Source organism: Heptranchias perlo, chromosome 14, assembly GCF_035084215.1.
Source record: "Heptranchias perlo isolate sHepPer1 chromosome 14, sHepPer1.hap1, whole genome shotgun sequence".
NCBI classification, from domain to species: Eukaryota; Metazoa; Chordata; class Chondrichthyes; order Hexanchiformes; family Hexanchidae; genus Heptranchias; species Heptranchias perlo.
This window is the reverse complement of record NC_090338.1, coordinates 8,522,540-8,539,214: the sequence shown is the minus strand read 5'-3', so window position 1 is coordinate 8,539,214 and position 16,675 is coordinate 8,522,540. Positions and strand designations below refer to the sequence as shown.

Sequence of the window (16,675 nt, the reverse complement as noted above, 5' to 3'; positions counted from 1 at the left end):
AAATCATTCTGGAGAGCAAAGGTAACCCCCCAACCTTATTTTCTACACTATCAACTGCTTTCCCTGCTACCTGCATCCCTATCCCCAACAAAAAATGTGAGGAGCTGATTGACTTCGTTATTACTAAGATTGGGATCTACTGCCTAAACCTTGCCCATTAAGCCAAAGCCACCACCAATCCCGCAGGCTCCACACTTCCATAGCCTAAGCACATGTCTTTATGCAGTTTCTATTCTGTCTTACTTTATGCTCTCTTGAAGCACATATGTGCTGCTCATACCTTCTCCTTTGTAAACATTCACATTGAATTGTCCTTAATGCAACCCTATACTCGCTGATGTTATAAATGGTTCCCTCCCGTCAGGTACTCTTCTCCCTCCTCAACTACTCCTTGTGGTAGCAAGTTCCACCTTCTAACTACTTTCTCCTGAATTCTATATTGGATTTGTTAGTGACTATCTTATATTATGGCCCCTCGTCCCCCGTAAGTGCTAAAAAGAGCTTCCTGAGTTCACTCATAAACGGCCTGGCACTGTTGCAATAATTCACGAAAGCCTTTTTGGCCCTTCCTCCATGTCTTTGGCAATTTACTACTCTTACACCTCCCGCTTTATTACCAGCGCACCGTTGTGTCTTCTATCCAGGTTTTTGAATTCACAATGTAAAAATTGCCTCAGGACACTATTCTGTTCCTTTTATGAACTCCGTTGACTCCCTCAAGTGCAACAAACCAGTTTAGATTTGAGGTAGAAGCTCCATTTTAAAGAAATCAAAAACTGTGCAATTTCGCATTAGTTATCCATAATTCGTCTTTTTACAACCCATTTAAAGCTTAATAAGACTTACACTGACAACTTCCATGAACATTCCCAACAGCGCATTAGTGTAGAATTTTAGATCGCGACAATCGCGAAGCCTTAAGCCAATGAAGTCATTTTGCTTATAATCTATGGAAGACGTTTTCTTTTAAAATTTACTGGTGTACGCTTTTTTCAAGCTGACGTGATATTTGCCACGTGCCACATTTCTGGCACAATTTTTCTTTCCACAGAAATTTGTAAAATTGTAGTCATAACATTCGTTCTCTTTTCCCGAGCGACTCCAGGTCAAGTATTGCAGCCCTCCTTATTTAGGGGCAAATTATCGCCCGAGAAAGCAATACGGAATATGGAACAACAAAAGTATATTTTTATCGCAAACATATTCACTATCGAAGGTGTCCGGTCAGGTGGTAAAACCTGCTACCACCATGACAGTAGATGGTGCTACCTGTGATTGGTCAACGCTGCCTACTGGGTGGCTGTTCAGTGACCTGGCCACCCTCAGAAAGTGCCAACAGTGTCGGACAAATGCACGCCTGGAGGAATGCATAAAGCTAACCCCATTGGCAATTTATGGAGGTGACCAGTTACCTTAGAATCCGGAATGCAACTAAAGTAGGTAATAAACCAATGAAACAGAAGGCACGGACAGTCCAAAGCACACCACCAATTTATGGTAGCGCAACTGTGTTACTGTACCAGTTACCCAGAGGCCTGGGCTAATAATTCATAGAACATGAGTTCAAATCCCACCATGGCAGACTGAGAATTTGCATTCAGTTTAACAAATCTGGAAATAAAAAGTTGATATCAGTAAAAGTAACCATGTTAGGTTTTTGTTGCAAACAGTGAAAAGTTTCACGAATGTCCTTTAGAGAAGAAAACCTCCCGTCCTTACCCATTCTGGCCTTTATATCATAAGAACATAAGAACATAAGAAATTGGAGCAGGAGTCGGCCAATCGGCCCCTCGAGCCTGCTCCGCCATTCAATAAGATCATGGCTGATCTGATCCCAACCACAAATCTAAAGAACACAAGAAGTCGGAGCAGGACCCGGCCACATAGCCCCTGGGCCCTCTCCGCCACCCACAGGGCATTGACCGATCCGATCTCAGCTTCATGTCCAATTTCCTGCCCGCTCCCCATAACCCCTAATTCCCTTTACTTCTAGGAAACTGTCTATTCCTGTTTTAAATTTATCTAATGATGTAGCTTCCACAGCTTCCTGGGGCAGCAAATTCCACAGACCTACCACCCTCTGAGTGAAGAAGTTTCTCCTCATCTCAGTTTTGAAAGAGCAGCCCTTTTTTTTTTTCTCTGCCTCTACTGCTTTCCTCCCTTCCCCTAGCCCTCCAAGCCAAACTTCCCCTAAGCTCCCCCCGACTCTCGCCCTGAACTCTCGTCTTTCTCCAGATTCCCTCCTAACTCCCTACATGTCCTCTCCGAGCTCATCTTGTCCAAGAGACCCACCTCCTGCTCCCTCGACCCTGTTCCCACCAAACTGGTGACCACCCAACTTTCCTTCCTGGCTCCCAGGTTAGCTGATATCACTGCAGTCCTTCACCAAAATGGTTGACTATTAATTGCATCACCTTCTCATGGCAATTAGGGGTAGGCCACAAATGTCGGCCTTGCCAGCAACACCCACATCCCCAGAATGAATAAAAAAGCCCCTGCCTTAATGAGGTGTGGAGGATAGTCACAGGAGGTCTGACAATCGGTGATGATGGTCTTAGACCTTATTGTTGGCTATTTAAAATTCCTTGAACTATAATTTAGTAATTAATACACACTGCTCCGTTTTCTTCCACAGTAGTTTCCCACTGTTCGTTAATTTATAATTTACGCTCACTAATATGGCCATGATTTCTGATATGTCAGCTCAATATCTGGACTACTTCTCCGTTTAATTGCTTAGAATATAATAATATAATACACTGCCTACTACCAGGTATAATTTTATTCGGGAATAAACAATTATAATTGTATAGCATGTTATGACAAGTGCCTTATCGCTGTTCTGTTCTGTCTTCAGAAGTGATAGCTTATCTGCGACCAATAAAAATATTAATTGTTCACTGGGAAACATACCTCGTAACTGTATGTCTAATTTTGAGGTTTGGAGTCAGAGGGAATGGGGGTTTAAGTTTGGATTTGGAATGTTTGAGTTAGGCAGTAGAAAAAGTGAATAGCATGAACAGGGACCAAATTCCTCCTTATCTACAGTTATTACTTTTAAACTGTGGTCACAATGCATTGCTTATTTCACATGCTTAAACTGCTTCAAGCTTACTTGTTTGAAAAGATTATTTCTTTCAACTGAACAATATTCCAGCATGTAAATAAGATACACTTCAAATAAACATCAATATTTTCTTCCTTTCACCAATTACTTATGTTGTGGTTTGTTTTACCTATGTAATCGCTTGCTCTTTGGTGTAATCTATTGAATTGTTTTTCAAGCCTACAGACCTTTTCAAATTTGTCTAATGCGTACGCTGATAAACCCATCGTTGAAACGAAAAGAAGGTTCGTAAGTTAACGCAGGTTAATAGACTGATCCAAAAATGTAGACATTTAATTTATTTACACTTTCTGTTAACATATAAAATAATTGATGAATATTCTGTTAAACTGCCCATCAAATCAATCTCATCACGTTGATTGCATGCACTTAACATGCATAGACGACATGACACCGTGAAAGAAGCATAGCAACTGGCATCCAAGGCTATGGCTGTTGCGATAACATTAGTGTTCAGTTCATGTACAGACGGGTCGTGGTCGTGAACTTGGCCGTTCATCCTTTAAGTGGTTGATTGTTAAAGGAAGACTGGTATAAGCGTTGTTGGATATAAAGATGAACGCAGATTGTACTTCACCTCCGTTGCCCAGGACAGGGTCTCAGATATAACAATTGACGATCCTATCTATTGAAAGCAGAAGCAGACCGACAGAAAATCCGGGAATGTTGTTCTCTTCTATATGAATCCGCATTAGTCTTGTTGTGTTCCAATAAAACGCTGATTAACAATTAAGGTGAAGTACTGTTAAGTTCAGAGTTCCTTCTCGTAACGCTACGTTCAAAAGTTTCTAAAGGCGTGAGAGGTTAAAGGGAATATTCTTTGTGGCCTTACGCGGGCTGATCACTTTTAACGTTAATTTTGAGGTTTCTATTACATGAATATGATCGTGGTAAGACAGTTGCACTGTTGATATATCCCGATAACGTTCCGTAATTGTATTGTGTAGGTGCATATAGTCGATTATGCTGTTTCGATTATGGAGCAGAGAAAATGGCATAATGCTTTCAAAGCATATTTAGATACATAGTATAACATAGAATGTAAAGCACAGAAAGAGGCCATTCGGCTCAACTGGTCCATTCCGGTGTTTAAGCTCCACTCCAGCCTCTTCCCCCTCCCCTCTTCATGTCACCCTATCAGCATAACCTTCGATTCTTTTTTTCCTAATGTACATACATAGCTTCCCCCTAAAAACCTTGTGATTAAAGAATGTAGCCAACTTTAAGCAAGATCCTGATGCGAAACTGTTTGCTTCATAAAGCTTTCTCATCTGAGACTGAACCGTTCTTGAAGGTGAGACTGACCCTTTCTTTAAAAAGCATAATTACTGGGTTCAGAAGGAGATAGATTACTTTTATGGGTGGAGGCATCACTTTTGTTTGATACGGTGGTGTGTTTCATTGTTCTTTTAACATTAGCACGCTGATTCTTACTGTAAGCAAACTGGAAAGCTGTTGTGTTCAGTTGCACAGCAAATGAACAGGGACACTGGGATTTCTTTCACCCTAAACAGTCTGACTATGGTCTGAGTTCACAATGCATGGTTCCTATTGCATTATTATGGAACAAAATGCAGGACAAGAAGATTCAAGCCAAATTCATGTGTACTCTGAAGAATGTACAAAACAATTTTTAGTGAATTATTTTTTAACCTGATGTAATCATGCTAATACAGTCCTCAGAGAATAAAACACGACGGATGGAACAACTAGCTATTTAAACCAATTTACTTTCAGATTTTTATCAGAAAAATACTAGAGAATATTAACTCGTACAATTACAGCCCCCTCAACCACTTCTTCCATGCTTGCCACGAAAGTTGCACTCAGTTACCAAGACGACAACAGTTCCCTTCTATAAGTGGAAAACACAACTGTAAAATGGTTGGCGTTGGCAGACAAAATGGCAAAGAGCAGGCACTCTTAGATAAAATTTCGGGACCTTTTACATTCTTAAGTAAAGTCAAGAGGAAAGCCTGTCCATGATTCCAGTGGTACTACTTCCTCTTGGAGCTTCTTCAGAAGCATTTCATGTTATGTAGGTGATCCCATCCGCTCTTGTAGGAAAGGCAGAACAAGAACGGAGTTCCAGAGAAGCTGGAAGTTCCAGACAGTATGGCGTTCCTTCCTTTAAACACAGACGCAGATGGTAATGATGAATTTTTCAAAATTTCTAGGAAATGTATGTGTTTGTGAATCTATGCGCACAATAGTTCACCAGAAAACAACTATCTAAAACGCATTGCAACTGAAAACAAATGCGTGTGATACGTTTGGTATGCTGATTACAACAAACATTCGGTGAAAGCTGCTGGATTGTGTTGAAAATCTAACTGGTTGAGTAATGTTTTATCATGGAAGCGAACTTGCAACCTATGGGATTCTAGATGTGACTGTAGTCCTACGTTTTGTTATTGACTCCTAATAATCCCTCCCACTCCCTCCTCTACACCATGGCTGCAATTTATGACATCTAGAGCTTGCACTGCAGCAACTCGCCAAGGCTTCTTCGACAGCACCTCACAATCCTCAACCTTCGCCGCCGAGAAGGGTAAGGATAACAGGTGTATGGAAACACCATCACCTCCAAATTGCTGTCCAGGTGACACACCGTCCTGACTTGAACATACATCGCGGTCCCTTCATTGTCGCTGGATCAAAATCCTGGAATTTCCTACCAAACAGCCCTGTCGGAATACCTTCACCACACGGACTGTATGGGTTCAAGAATAAGGCTTACCATCTTTTTCTCAAAGAAAACTAGGGATTTGCAATAAATTCTGTCCTTGCTAATGAAGCCCATTACCCAGAATTAATATTTTTTTAAAGTCTCAGCGCAACTGGGGAAGAACAAAATGTACTGTCCCGCCAGAGACGCCCACATCCCAGCAACAAATAGAAAGATCCTTCTCTCCTCCAATTTAGTCACAGTTTTAGATAACCAACGATGTGCTAGTTCGCTCAGCAGATTCCAAAGAAGCTCAATACATTTACCTTAAAATGATAGCGGAATGTTTCTAAACGGACGACATTTAATAAAGAAAACGTCAAAATTTCATCACAAGCAACAGTGAAGCCAAGTGCATCAAAGCACCACGTATACTACAGAAAACAAAGGCTAGCCCCCTGTAAAAGAACTGTTTTCTGTCGTGGTGCTATTGGAAGGTGTCAATATCAGACTTTTCTGCAGTTCAACTAAACAGATGAAACACCGAAAAAGCACAGTTTCTAAGCTAACGTTAATTACAATCACAAAATGATATTGATGAGAATGCATCTATATTATATGCGTCATTTTATACAAATACCTGGGCTGCACTATCCATCTCCATGGATATACATCAAAATCTCTCTCTTTCACTCTGTGTGCTTGTATATAGACGCACACCTCGCAAAAGTGAATGCATGTCAATTGCAGTACAAATTGGCTACCTAAATTATCTTCCTGTATTGGTGTCACAAACGTTGATATCATCGAGAGGCAAGGTCGGATGGCAGGGTTTTAAAAACAAGAAATCACTCTTGGAGGACTCCGGAGACAGACAAACGGTATAATTATACGATTCCCGAATGGGCAGCGTTTTACCATTCTCGTTGTAATTTAAAGTTGTTCTTGGGACATGTCTACGATTAAAGGCATTAGTGGGATTCTTCCGTCTGTAGCAACACGTTCCGGAAGTGTAACCGTGAATATTTCTGTCTTGTTTGCACTTCACAGCGACGAGCAAAGTTATTATTAAGAGAAATATACAGGAAGTTGACCCCAAAGTTACGATTAAAAACAAATTTAGATCTGAAAAATAGTCAGGAGTTCTGGGTCTGTTACGTCGCTCAGCGAGATTTTCAGTAAAATTGGCCAGGACTGAAAAGAGAATTGTCACCGTACTGGAGAGGCCCGGCTGCCCATTATCTTTCACCAAAATTACAAGTCTCTGTGTAAGGGCATCTTGGTCCCTAAACTTTCGGGTTGTTCTTATTTCTCCAGAGAGAAATCCCACACTAACAATGCTGCGATCTGTAGCTTCTATGAGCTGGTAGGAAAGTCGTGCGTTCTGTCCGGAATCTGCGTCAGTAGCAATTAACTTGGTAACCAAGTATCCTGAATATGCTGACTGAGGCACAATCCCCACTGCCGCTGAACTGTTCCGCTGTAAAGGTGAAACAATTAACGGAGCATTGTCATTTTGGTCCAAGATAATAACATTCACGATGGCGGTGCTACTTAGAGAGGGGACTCCAGCATCATGAGCTTGAATTTTGATCTGGAAATTCTTCAGTTTTTCATAGTCAAAGGAGCGCAGCGCGTAAATGCGCCCAGTTTCCAAGTTAACAGTAACGTCTCCAGACGCAAAAATATCTTGCATGCGACTCTCCAAAACAGAATACGAGACCTCGCCATTCTTGCCCAAATCAGGATCCAAAGCGGTAACAGCATATATCGATGCACCAGGAGCATTGTTCTCCATCAGGAACACGTTATATGGAGACTGTGTAAACCGTGGAGCATTATCATTTATATCAGAAACCGAAATGAGGACGGTTTTATTTGTTGAAAGAGGGGGCGATCCTGTATCCCAGGCTGAAATAGAGACGTTGTATAGCGGAGTGGTTTCGCGATCTAGTGTTTCGCTGACTACCAACTTATACTGGTTCGGCAAAGACTTCTGAAGTTTAAACGGGACATTCGTAGGTACCCGACACCGGACATTTCCATTTTCACCAGAATCGCGATCCACTACACTGATTATAGCGACTACAGTCCCGAGTGCAGCATCTTCACGTACCATGCTGGATACCGAGGTCAGCTTTACCTCCGGGGCATTATCATTAACATCAATTACTCCAATAAGAACTTTGGCACGTCCAACTAATGCGGGGACACCATTGTCCACAGCCTGTACCTCAAGTTCATAAACATTTTTTTCCTCATAGTCTAGTTGTCCTTGAAGTCTAATCTGTCCAGTTTCTGGGTCCAATTTGAACAACTCCCGAACACTCTGAGGCACGTGGCCAGTTAAAGAATATTTTACCTCGCCATTTGTTCCTTCGTCTAAATCAGCACCGTTTATTATAATCACCAAGGTTCCTTTAGGTGCGCTTTCTATTACGTTAACCCTGTATATTTGATGATCGAAAACGGGCGCGTTATCATTGCCATCCAGTACAGTGATAATAATTTCTGCTGTGCCAGATCTGTGAGGAATCCCACCGTCAATGGCCGTCAGTATCAGTTGATAGGTCGACAGTTGCTCACGGTCTAAGGGTTTTTCTAATAGCAGTTCTGTAATTTTACTCCCATCACTTCTGCTGTGTATCTTCAGGCCGAAGTGCTCGTTTGTGCTGATTTGATAAGTCCTGACTGTGTTTGTACCCACGTCTGCATCCTGCGCGCTCTCCAGAGGGAAGAGCGCTCCGGCTGCTGTTAACTCAGAAACTTGCAAAGAATATCGATTTTTCGTAAAACTGGGCGAGTTATCATTTACATCTAATATCTCCACTTCAAAGCGGTACATTTCCAAAGGATTTTCTACTGCTACATCATAAGAAATAGAACAGGTTGAGCTTTGTCTACAGAGTTCTTCCCTGTCGATTCTCTCGTTCACAACTAAAATGCCATCCTCCACCTTTATCTTCAATAATTGCATGCCGTCATCAGATACTAGCCGAAATTTGCGAGCTGTCATTTCCCGGATGCTTAGGCCTATATCTTCGGCGATACTCCCAACAAAGGCACCGGGCTCCAGTTCTTCGGGCATCGAGTATCGAATTCGTCCAAAAACTAGTTCACAGATACATATTAGGACAATAAAAGACGAGCCGCGACTGAGTGCATTTGCCATTGTTCTGGATTAGATCATTCTTTAAATGTACCAAAATGTCCGTAAATCCCTTTGTTTTATCTGGCTTGTTGTACGACCAAATGGATTGTCTGATGCATCAAAATGCCGATATTAAACCGGTAAACGTAACATCTAGGCATGAGCGGTCTTTCTTAACATGACTCGACGGTTTAAACGCAGGCAGCGACTGCCTTGCCCTTTGCGTCTGCTCTGTGTTTAGCAATGATGGAGGAGGGGGTAGATCCCTTACAGCGCCTGGGTTCCTTATTGGTAGACAGCGACACAACGAGTCCGAACCCATAATTGCACCAAGCGTTTCTTAAAGCTGAACTGCTTTTCCTCACTTATAATTCCAAAGAGTCTCTATATTTAATACTGCGCAATCAAAATTCCCCTGTATACAGGCAAATATACACAAGGATTGTCGTATATATTTTAATTACCGGAACGTTTTGAACCCGTTTTTGCATTTGTAATTTTCCAGTTATACAAAATAATAATATCATTTGCAAGGAAATGCACTTTCACCGAAATAAACACATTATAACGATACTGTAAGTTAGGTAAATCATATGATGTAAGCATTTTTATCAATTTTTTTGGAAAATAAGAGTAATTTGATTCAAACTATAACATTTAAGGATTGGAAAGCAATGGACAACACTTGCTTGACTCGTGGCTTTTCTTCGGTTCTAATTGCATGACTGGCTGCCGCTAATAGCAATTTCAATGCCTCACATTTCTTTGACTAGGAAGAAACATATTACTGGTAGGACTGTAATTTCTTTGAATCGTAGTTCCATAATTCCCATCAGACCAACGAGGAGAATCTTACCAAGAGAAAAGCACTACACTAATGCACAGCATGATGGCATTGGTGGATTCAGCTGCAATCACCAAGCGTAAAATTCACGATAAACATATCCAAACGCTATTGAACTACGAGATAATTTATACTGGTAGTTTCATCTTCTGATGTAGGGGTTTACCAAAGCGCGACTGAAGAATTCATGCTCGTATATCAGGTAGTTATTGGCCAGGATTACATTGGTCGCCAAACATCTCATGCAATTAAGGAATAGGTGGCGGGGGCGGGGGCGGGGGCGGGGGGGGATAAACCTAAGCAGGGTACGAACCAGCTGCTCAAACATACCTCTAATTGAGCATTAATTCCTACATTTGCAAAGAGAACACAGCTTGAATTCCAAATTTAGAATTGTGGCGTTAGTTCAGCAAACATGGGGGCAGGGTAACAAAGTGGTTATGTTACTGGACTGGTAATCAAGAAGCCTGGACCAATAATCCAAGAATCATGAATTCAAACCCCAGCACGGCAGCTGGGGAATTTAAATTCAATTAATTAAAATTCAATTAATTAAATAAAATCTGGAAAAAATACTAGTATCAGTACCGGATGAAACTACCGGATTGTCGTAAAAACACATCTGGTTCTCTAATGTCCTTTTGGGAAGGAAGCCTGCCGTCCTTACCCGGTCTGGCCTTTATGTGACTCCAGACTCACAGCAATGTGGTTGATTCTTAATTGCCCTCTGAAATGACCTAGCATGCCACTCAGTTGTAAAATATCGCTTAAAAAATGTCATAATAAGAATAAAACCAGAAGGACCACTAGGCATCGCACACGACAAAGGCAAACCAAGTTCAGTCGACCCTGCAAAGTCCTCCTCACTAACATCTGGGGACTTGTGCCAAAATTGGGAGAGCTGTCCCACAGACTAGTCAAGCAATAGCCTGACACAGCCATACTCACAGAAACATACCTTTCAGCAAATGTCCCTGATTCTTCCATCACCATCCCTAGGTATGTCCTGTCTCACTGGCAGGGCAGACCAACCAGAGGTGACAGTACAGTAATATACAGTCACGAGGGAGTGGCCCTGGAACTCCTCAACATTGACCCTGGACCCCATGAAATCTCTTGGCATCAGGTCAAACATGGGCAAGGAAACCTCCTGCTGAGTACCACCTAACGCCCTCCCTCAGCTGATGAATCAATCCTCCTCCTTGTTGAGCACCACTTGGAGGAAGCACTGAGGGTAGCAAGGGCACAGAATGTACTCTGGGTGGTGGACTTCAATGTCCATCACAAAGAGTGGCTCGGTAGCACCACTACTGGCCGATCCCTGAAGGACATAGCTGCCAGACTGGGCCTGTGGCAGGTGGTGAGCGAACCAATACGAGGGAAAAACTTACTTGACCTCGTCCTCATCAATCTACCTTTCGCAAATGCATCTGTCCATGACAGTATTGGTAGGAGTGACCACCGCACAGTCCTCGTGGAGACGAAGTCCCGTCTTCGCACTGAGGACACCATCCAATGTGTTGTGTGGCACTACCACCATGCTAAATGGGATAGATTCAGAACAGATCTACCAGCTCAAAACTGACCATTCATGAGGCGCTGTGGGCCATCAGCAGTAGCAGAATTGTATTCCAGCACAATCTGTAACCTCATGGCCCGACATATTCCTCACTCTACCATTACCAACAAGCCAGGTGATCAACCATGGTTCAGTGAGGAGTGTGGAAGAGCATGCCAGGAGCAGCACCAGGCGTACCGAACAATGAGGTGCCAAACTGGTGAAGTTACAACTCAGGACTAAATGCATGCTGAAAAGCGGAAGCAACATGCTATCTGCAGAGCTAAGAGATTCCACAAACAACGGATCAGACCAAAGCTCTGCAGTCCTGCCACATACAATTGTGAATGGTGGTGGACAATTAAACAACTAACGGGAGGAGGAGGCTCTGCAAACATTCCCATCCTCAATGATGGTGGAGTCCAGAACGTGAGTGCAAAAGACAAGGCTGAAGCGTTTGCAACCATCTTCAGCCCGAAGTGCCGAGTGGATAATCCATCTCGGCCTTCTCCCGATATTCCCACCATCACAGAAGCCAGTATTCACCCAATTCGATTCACTCCACGTGTTATCAAGAAACGGCTGAGTGCACTGGATACAGCAAAGGCTATGGGCCCCGACAACATCCCGGCTGTAGTGCTGAAGACTTGTGCTCCAGAACTAGCTGCTTCTCTAACCAAGCTGTTCCAGTACAGCTACAACACTGGCATCTACCCGACAATGTGGAAAATTGCACAGGGATGTCCTGTCCATTCTCAATCATCAGCAAAGTGATGGAAGTTGTCGTCGACCGTGGTATCAAGCGGCCCTTACTCACCAATAACCTGCTCACCGATGCTCAGTTTAAGTTCCGCCAGGACCACTCGGCTCCAGTCCTCATTACAGCCTTGGTCCAAACATGGAAAAATGTGCTGAATTCCAGAGGTGAGGTGAGAGTGACTGCCCTTGACATCAGGGCAGCATTTGACCGAGTGTGGCACCAAGGAGCCCTTGTAAAATGGAAGTCAATGGGAATCAGGGGGGAAACTCTCCATTGGCTGGAGTCGTACCTAGCACAAAGGAAGATTGTAGTGGTTTTTGGAGGCGAATCATCTCAGCCCCAGGGCATTGCTGCAGGAGTTCCTCAGGGCAGTGTCATAGACCCCATCATCTTCAGCTGCTTCATCAATGACCTTCCCTCCATCATAAGGTCAGAAATGGGGATGTTCGCTGATGATTGCACAGTGTTCAGTTCCATTCACAAACCCGCAAATAATGAAGCAGTCCAAACCCGCATGCAGCACGACCTGGACAACATCCAGGCTTGAGCTCATAAGTGGCAAGTAACATTCGCACCAGACAAGTGCCAGGCAATGACCATCTCCAACAAGAGAGAGTCTAACCACCGCCCCTTGACATTCAATGGCATTAACATCACCGAATCCCCCACCATCAACATCCTGGTGATCACCATTGAGCAGAAGCTTAACTGGATCAGCCATATAAATACTGTGGCTACAAAAGCAGGTCAGAGGCTGGGTATTCTGTGGCGAGTGAAGCAACTCCTGACTCCCCAAAGACTTTCCACCATCCACAAGGCACAAGTCAGGAGTGTGATGGAATACTCTCCACTTGCTTGGATAAGTGTAGCTCCAACTACACTCAAGAAGCTCGACACCATCCAAGACAAAGCAACCCACTTGATTGGCACCACATCCACCGCCCGAAACATTCACTGCCTTCACTACCAGCGCACAGTGGCTGCAGTGTGTACCATCCACAGGATGCATTGCAGCAACTCGACAGCACCTCCCAAACCCGCGACCTCTACCACCTAGAAGGACAAGAGCAGTAGGCACATGGGAATAACACCAACTGCACGTTCCCCTCGAAGTCACACACCATCCCGACTTGGAAATATATCGCCGTTCCTTCATCGTCGCTGGGTCAAAATCCTGGAACTCCCTTCCTAACAGCACTGTGGGAGAACCTTCACCACACGTACTGCAGCGTTTCAAGAAGGCGGTTCACTACCACCTTCTCAAGGGCAATTAGGGGCAATAAATGCCGGCCTCGCCAGCGACGCCCAGATCCCATTAATTAATTAAAAAAATACTCTTTTGTGGTTGAAATTACAGCGTAGAGGAAGCATTACTGTGAATCTGATGAGGTCATTACTGATTTCGAGTGCTTCGATGCTAGCTGAAGGCATCCGAAATAGAAAGTATTTCACCCTCTCATCACCAACATCCCTCGCCTTAGAAAGATGAGAACAGGGATCGGCCATTCAGCCCGTCGAGCCGTTTCCGCCATTCAATGAGCTCGTGGCTGACTTATATCCTAATTCCATTTACCCGCCTTGGCTCCTTACACCTTAATACACTTTGGCGTTAAAAATCTGTCCATCTCGGATTTAAAATTATTAATTGAGCTAGCATTAACTGCTGTTTGCGGGAGAGAATTTTGTGGGAGAGAATTCAGTCTACCTTTTACCACCCTTTGCGTGAAGAAGGGTTTCCTACCTCCTCTCCTGATTTGCCTGGATCTAATTTTATGGTTATGTCTCATTGTCCTAAACTCCCCAACAGCGGAAAACGTTTCTCTCTATCTACCCTAGAATTTTTTTAAAACCTCAAATCAAATCACCACTTAACTTTCTATATTCCAGGGAATACAAGCCTAGTTTATGAAATGTCTCCTTGGAAACTGCACTGCACTCCTTCCAAGGCTAATGTATTCTTTCTAAGGCCCAGTGCCCAGAACTGTACATTGTAGTCCAGATGTTGTCGAACCAGGGCTCTCACCTTTCTGAATCAACCTTGATCAGCTCAATAGTTACAGAAAAATGTTATTTGGCCTGGAATTATGCTATAAGCACGAGTCTCAGTCCTGTATCTGTGGAGTGCAATGCTCACCTTTGATTTCCGGTTACATCCTTCCAGAGATGGACCCAAAGCTTCAAATTTTAAATTCTCATTCTGATGTTTAAATTACTTGATGGCCTGGACTCTCCCTATCTCTGTAACCACCTCCAGTCCTGCAACAATCTGTGAACACTGCGTTCATTCCCCCCTGGCGTGTTGTGCATTCCCCAATCCCTTTGCCCTGCCTTTGGGAACGGTGCCTTCAGACATCTAACCCTAATGCGCTTAAGTCCCCTCCCTAAATCTCACCATCCCGTCATCTAAATCTCCTGCTTTAAAACTCACGTTGAAACCGACCTCTTTTACCGACCTTTTGGCCGATCCTCCGAATATCTCCTTTCTTGGCATTGCGTCCATTTTCCTTATCTGGTTATGCTTCTACGGATCACATAGCGACATGTTTAAACGTTGAACGTGCTATATCAATAGAACAGCGTGCACTTGGGAGCGAAACACATATTAAGATGCCCAACTGCTTTCAGGAGAAGTTGAAGAAAATTCGAAGAAACGCTCTTACTGCAATATCGTTGGTTTTTGCAAAATTAAACATACAAAATCCTAAAGTGACAAATATCCAAAAGAATAATTGAGAAGCACACGGATTCTCCGTTATATAAGGCAGCGCTTTTAAGCTTAATATGGATCTTTGCAGCTATTATAAACAGGTCGTAGATAGCCACGCAACGAATGTGGAATACAGTTCATCAATGTTATCATAGGATCATACATCACTGAAGGAGGCCATTCGGCCCATGGCGCATGTAACGGCTCTTTGAAAGAGCTATCCAATTAGTCCCACGCCTCTGCTCTGTCCTTGTAGCCCTGCACTTTTTAAAATTCCTTTTCAAGTATATATCCAATGCCCTTTTGAAAGTTAATGTTGAATCTGCTTGCACCACCTTTTCAGGCAGTGCATTCCTGATCATAACAATTCGCTTGGTTAAGTAATCTCCTCATCTGCTCCCGAGTTCTTTTTTGACAATTGTCTTAAACCGTTGTGATTTGCTTACCAATCCTCCTGCCAGTGGAAACAATTTCTCCCAATCTACTCTATCAAAACGCCTCATAATTTTGAACAACTCGATTAAAACTTCTCTTAATCTTTCATGCTGGAAGGAGAACAATCACTACTTCTCTAGTTGATCAATATAACTGAAGTCCCTCATCCCTGGTACCATTCTAGTGAATCTCCTCTGCACTCTCTCCAAGGCCTGACATCGTTTCTAAAGTGTGGTGCCCAGAATTGGACACAATACTCCAGCTGAGGCTTAACTAGTGATTTATAAAGGTTTGCCATAAATTCTTTGCCTTTGTACTCTATGCGTCTATTTATAAAGCCAAGAATCCCGTATGCTTTTTAACAGCATTGTCGACCTGTCCTGCCACCTTCAAAGATTTTTGTATGTGTACCCCCAGTTCTCTCTGTTCCTGCATTCACTTTTATGATTAACAAAAAACAACATTTGCTCAAGCAACATTATTTCTCATTGAGGAGAAAAATCAACGGGTAAATTCCGAGCCAACCAAGAAAAGAAACTATGCTCTCAAGTTAATAAGTTGAAATCAAAGCAAGGAACGGTCAAGAATGGAATAATGGTAGCCAGCACAAACACCATGCAATTCTTTGACTGCACCCCCAATGAAGTGGGTGCTTATTTTTTTGAAAAGAGTTTGCTTCTTTCCTGAAATAAAACAAGAGAAGGTAGCGAATAACATAAGTCACACTGGGACTGAACGAATACAGAATAAAATGAATGAAGGATTGGTGACATTAATTCTATTGGAAAATTGTTCATCATTTAATGCATACAAGGACAGTTTTCGCATTACAAGCATGTTAGCTATTTATAATTTTAGGCGTTTAAGTTCTGCAAGTTTGCGCTTGCATATATGCCTTTTTGGTGAATGCGAGCTAACACTCACAGTTGAGACGTATAGTTGCACCTAATTTCAGGGATACAATTCCTCAGTAGAATTTTGATCGTTTGGGAACTGAATATTTGTCGAGCAGACGAAAACAAGATATTCGAAACGTTTCTAACGCAAAAGTAACATCTTTGAACATATTTCCATCTGATGAAGATGCTGAATTATGCAGTCAACGCTTATGTAATTCAGAAATTCGTCATATTAAAATATTTAATTGGTGTTCTTTTTGGGTTAGAACGTGTTTCGAATATACCTTTTAACTTATTTGAAGCACTAATCAAGTGAAGCTGTAACAAAGATCCACCAGCATGCTAAGCACAACGCGCAGTAACCTATACAGAGAGCTTAGCGATCCAGCAATCAACTGTTCAGAGCAAAGATGTGCAGCCCTGACGCATCCATTTGAGAAAGCTAATGGACAGTCAAACACTGGGTAAAATCGTGAGGTGGTTATGTTACTGGACTAGAAATCCAGAGCTCCTGGTCTAATAATCC

At 42.8% G+C, this 16,675-nt stretch overlaps 1 protein-coding gene across 1 annotated transcript; it reads right to left on the bottom strand.

Annotated features, from left to right (window-relative positions):
* Nucleotides 1–3,390: 3,390 nt before the first annotated feature.
* Nucleotides 3,391–9,130, bottom strand: LOC137332299 (protocadherin-10-like). The gene has a single exon (XM_067996011.1). The coding sequence runs from the start codon at nt 8,965–8,967 to the stop codon at nt 6,565–6,567; it is 2,403 nt and encodes an 800-aa protein (XP_067852112.1). The 5' UTR covers nt 8,968–9,130; the 3' UTR covers nt 3,391–6,564.
* Nucleotides 9,131–16,675: the final 7,545 nt, after the last annotated feature.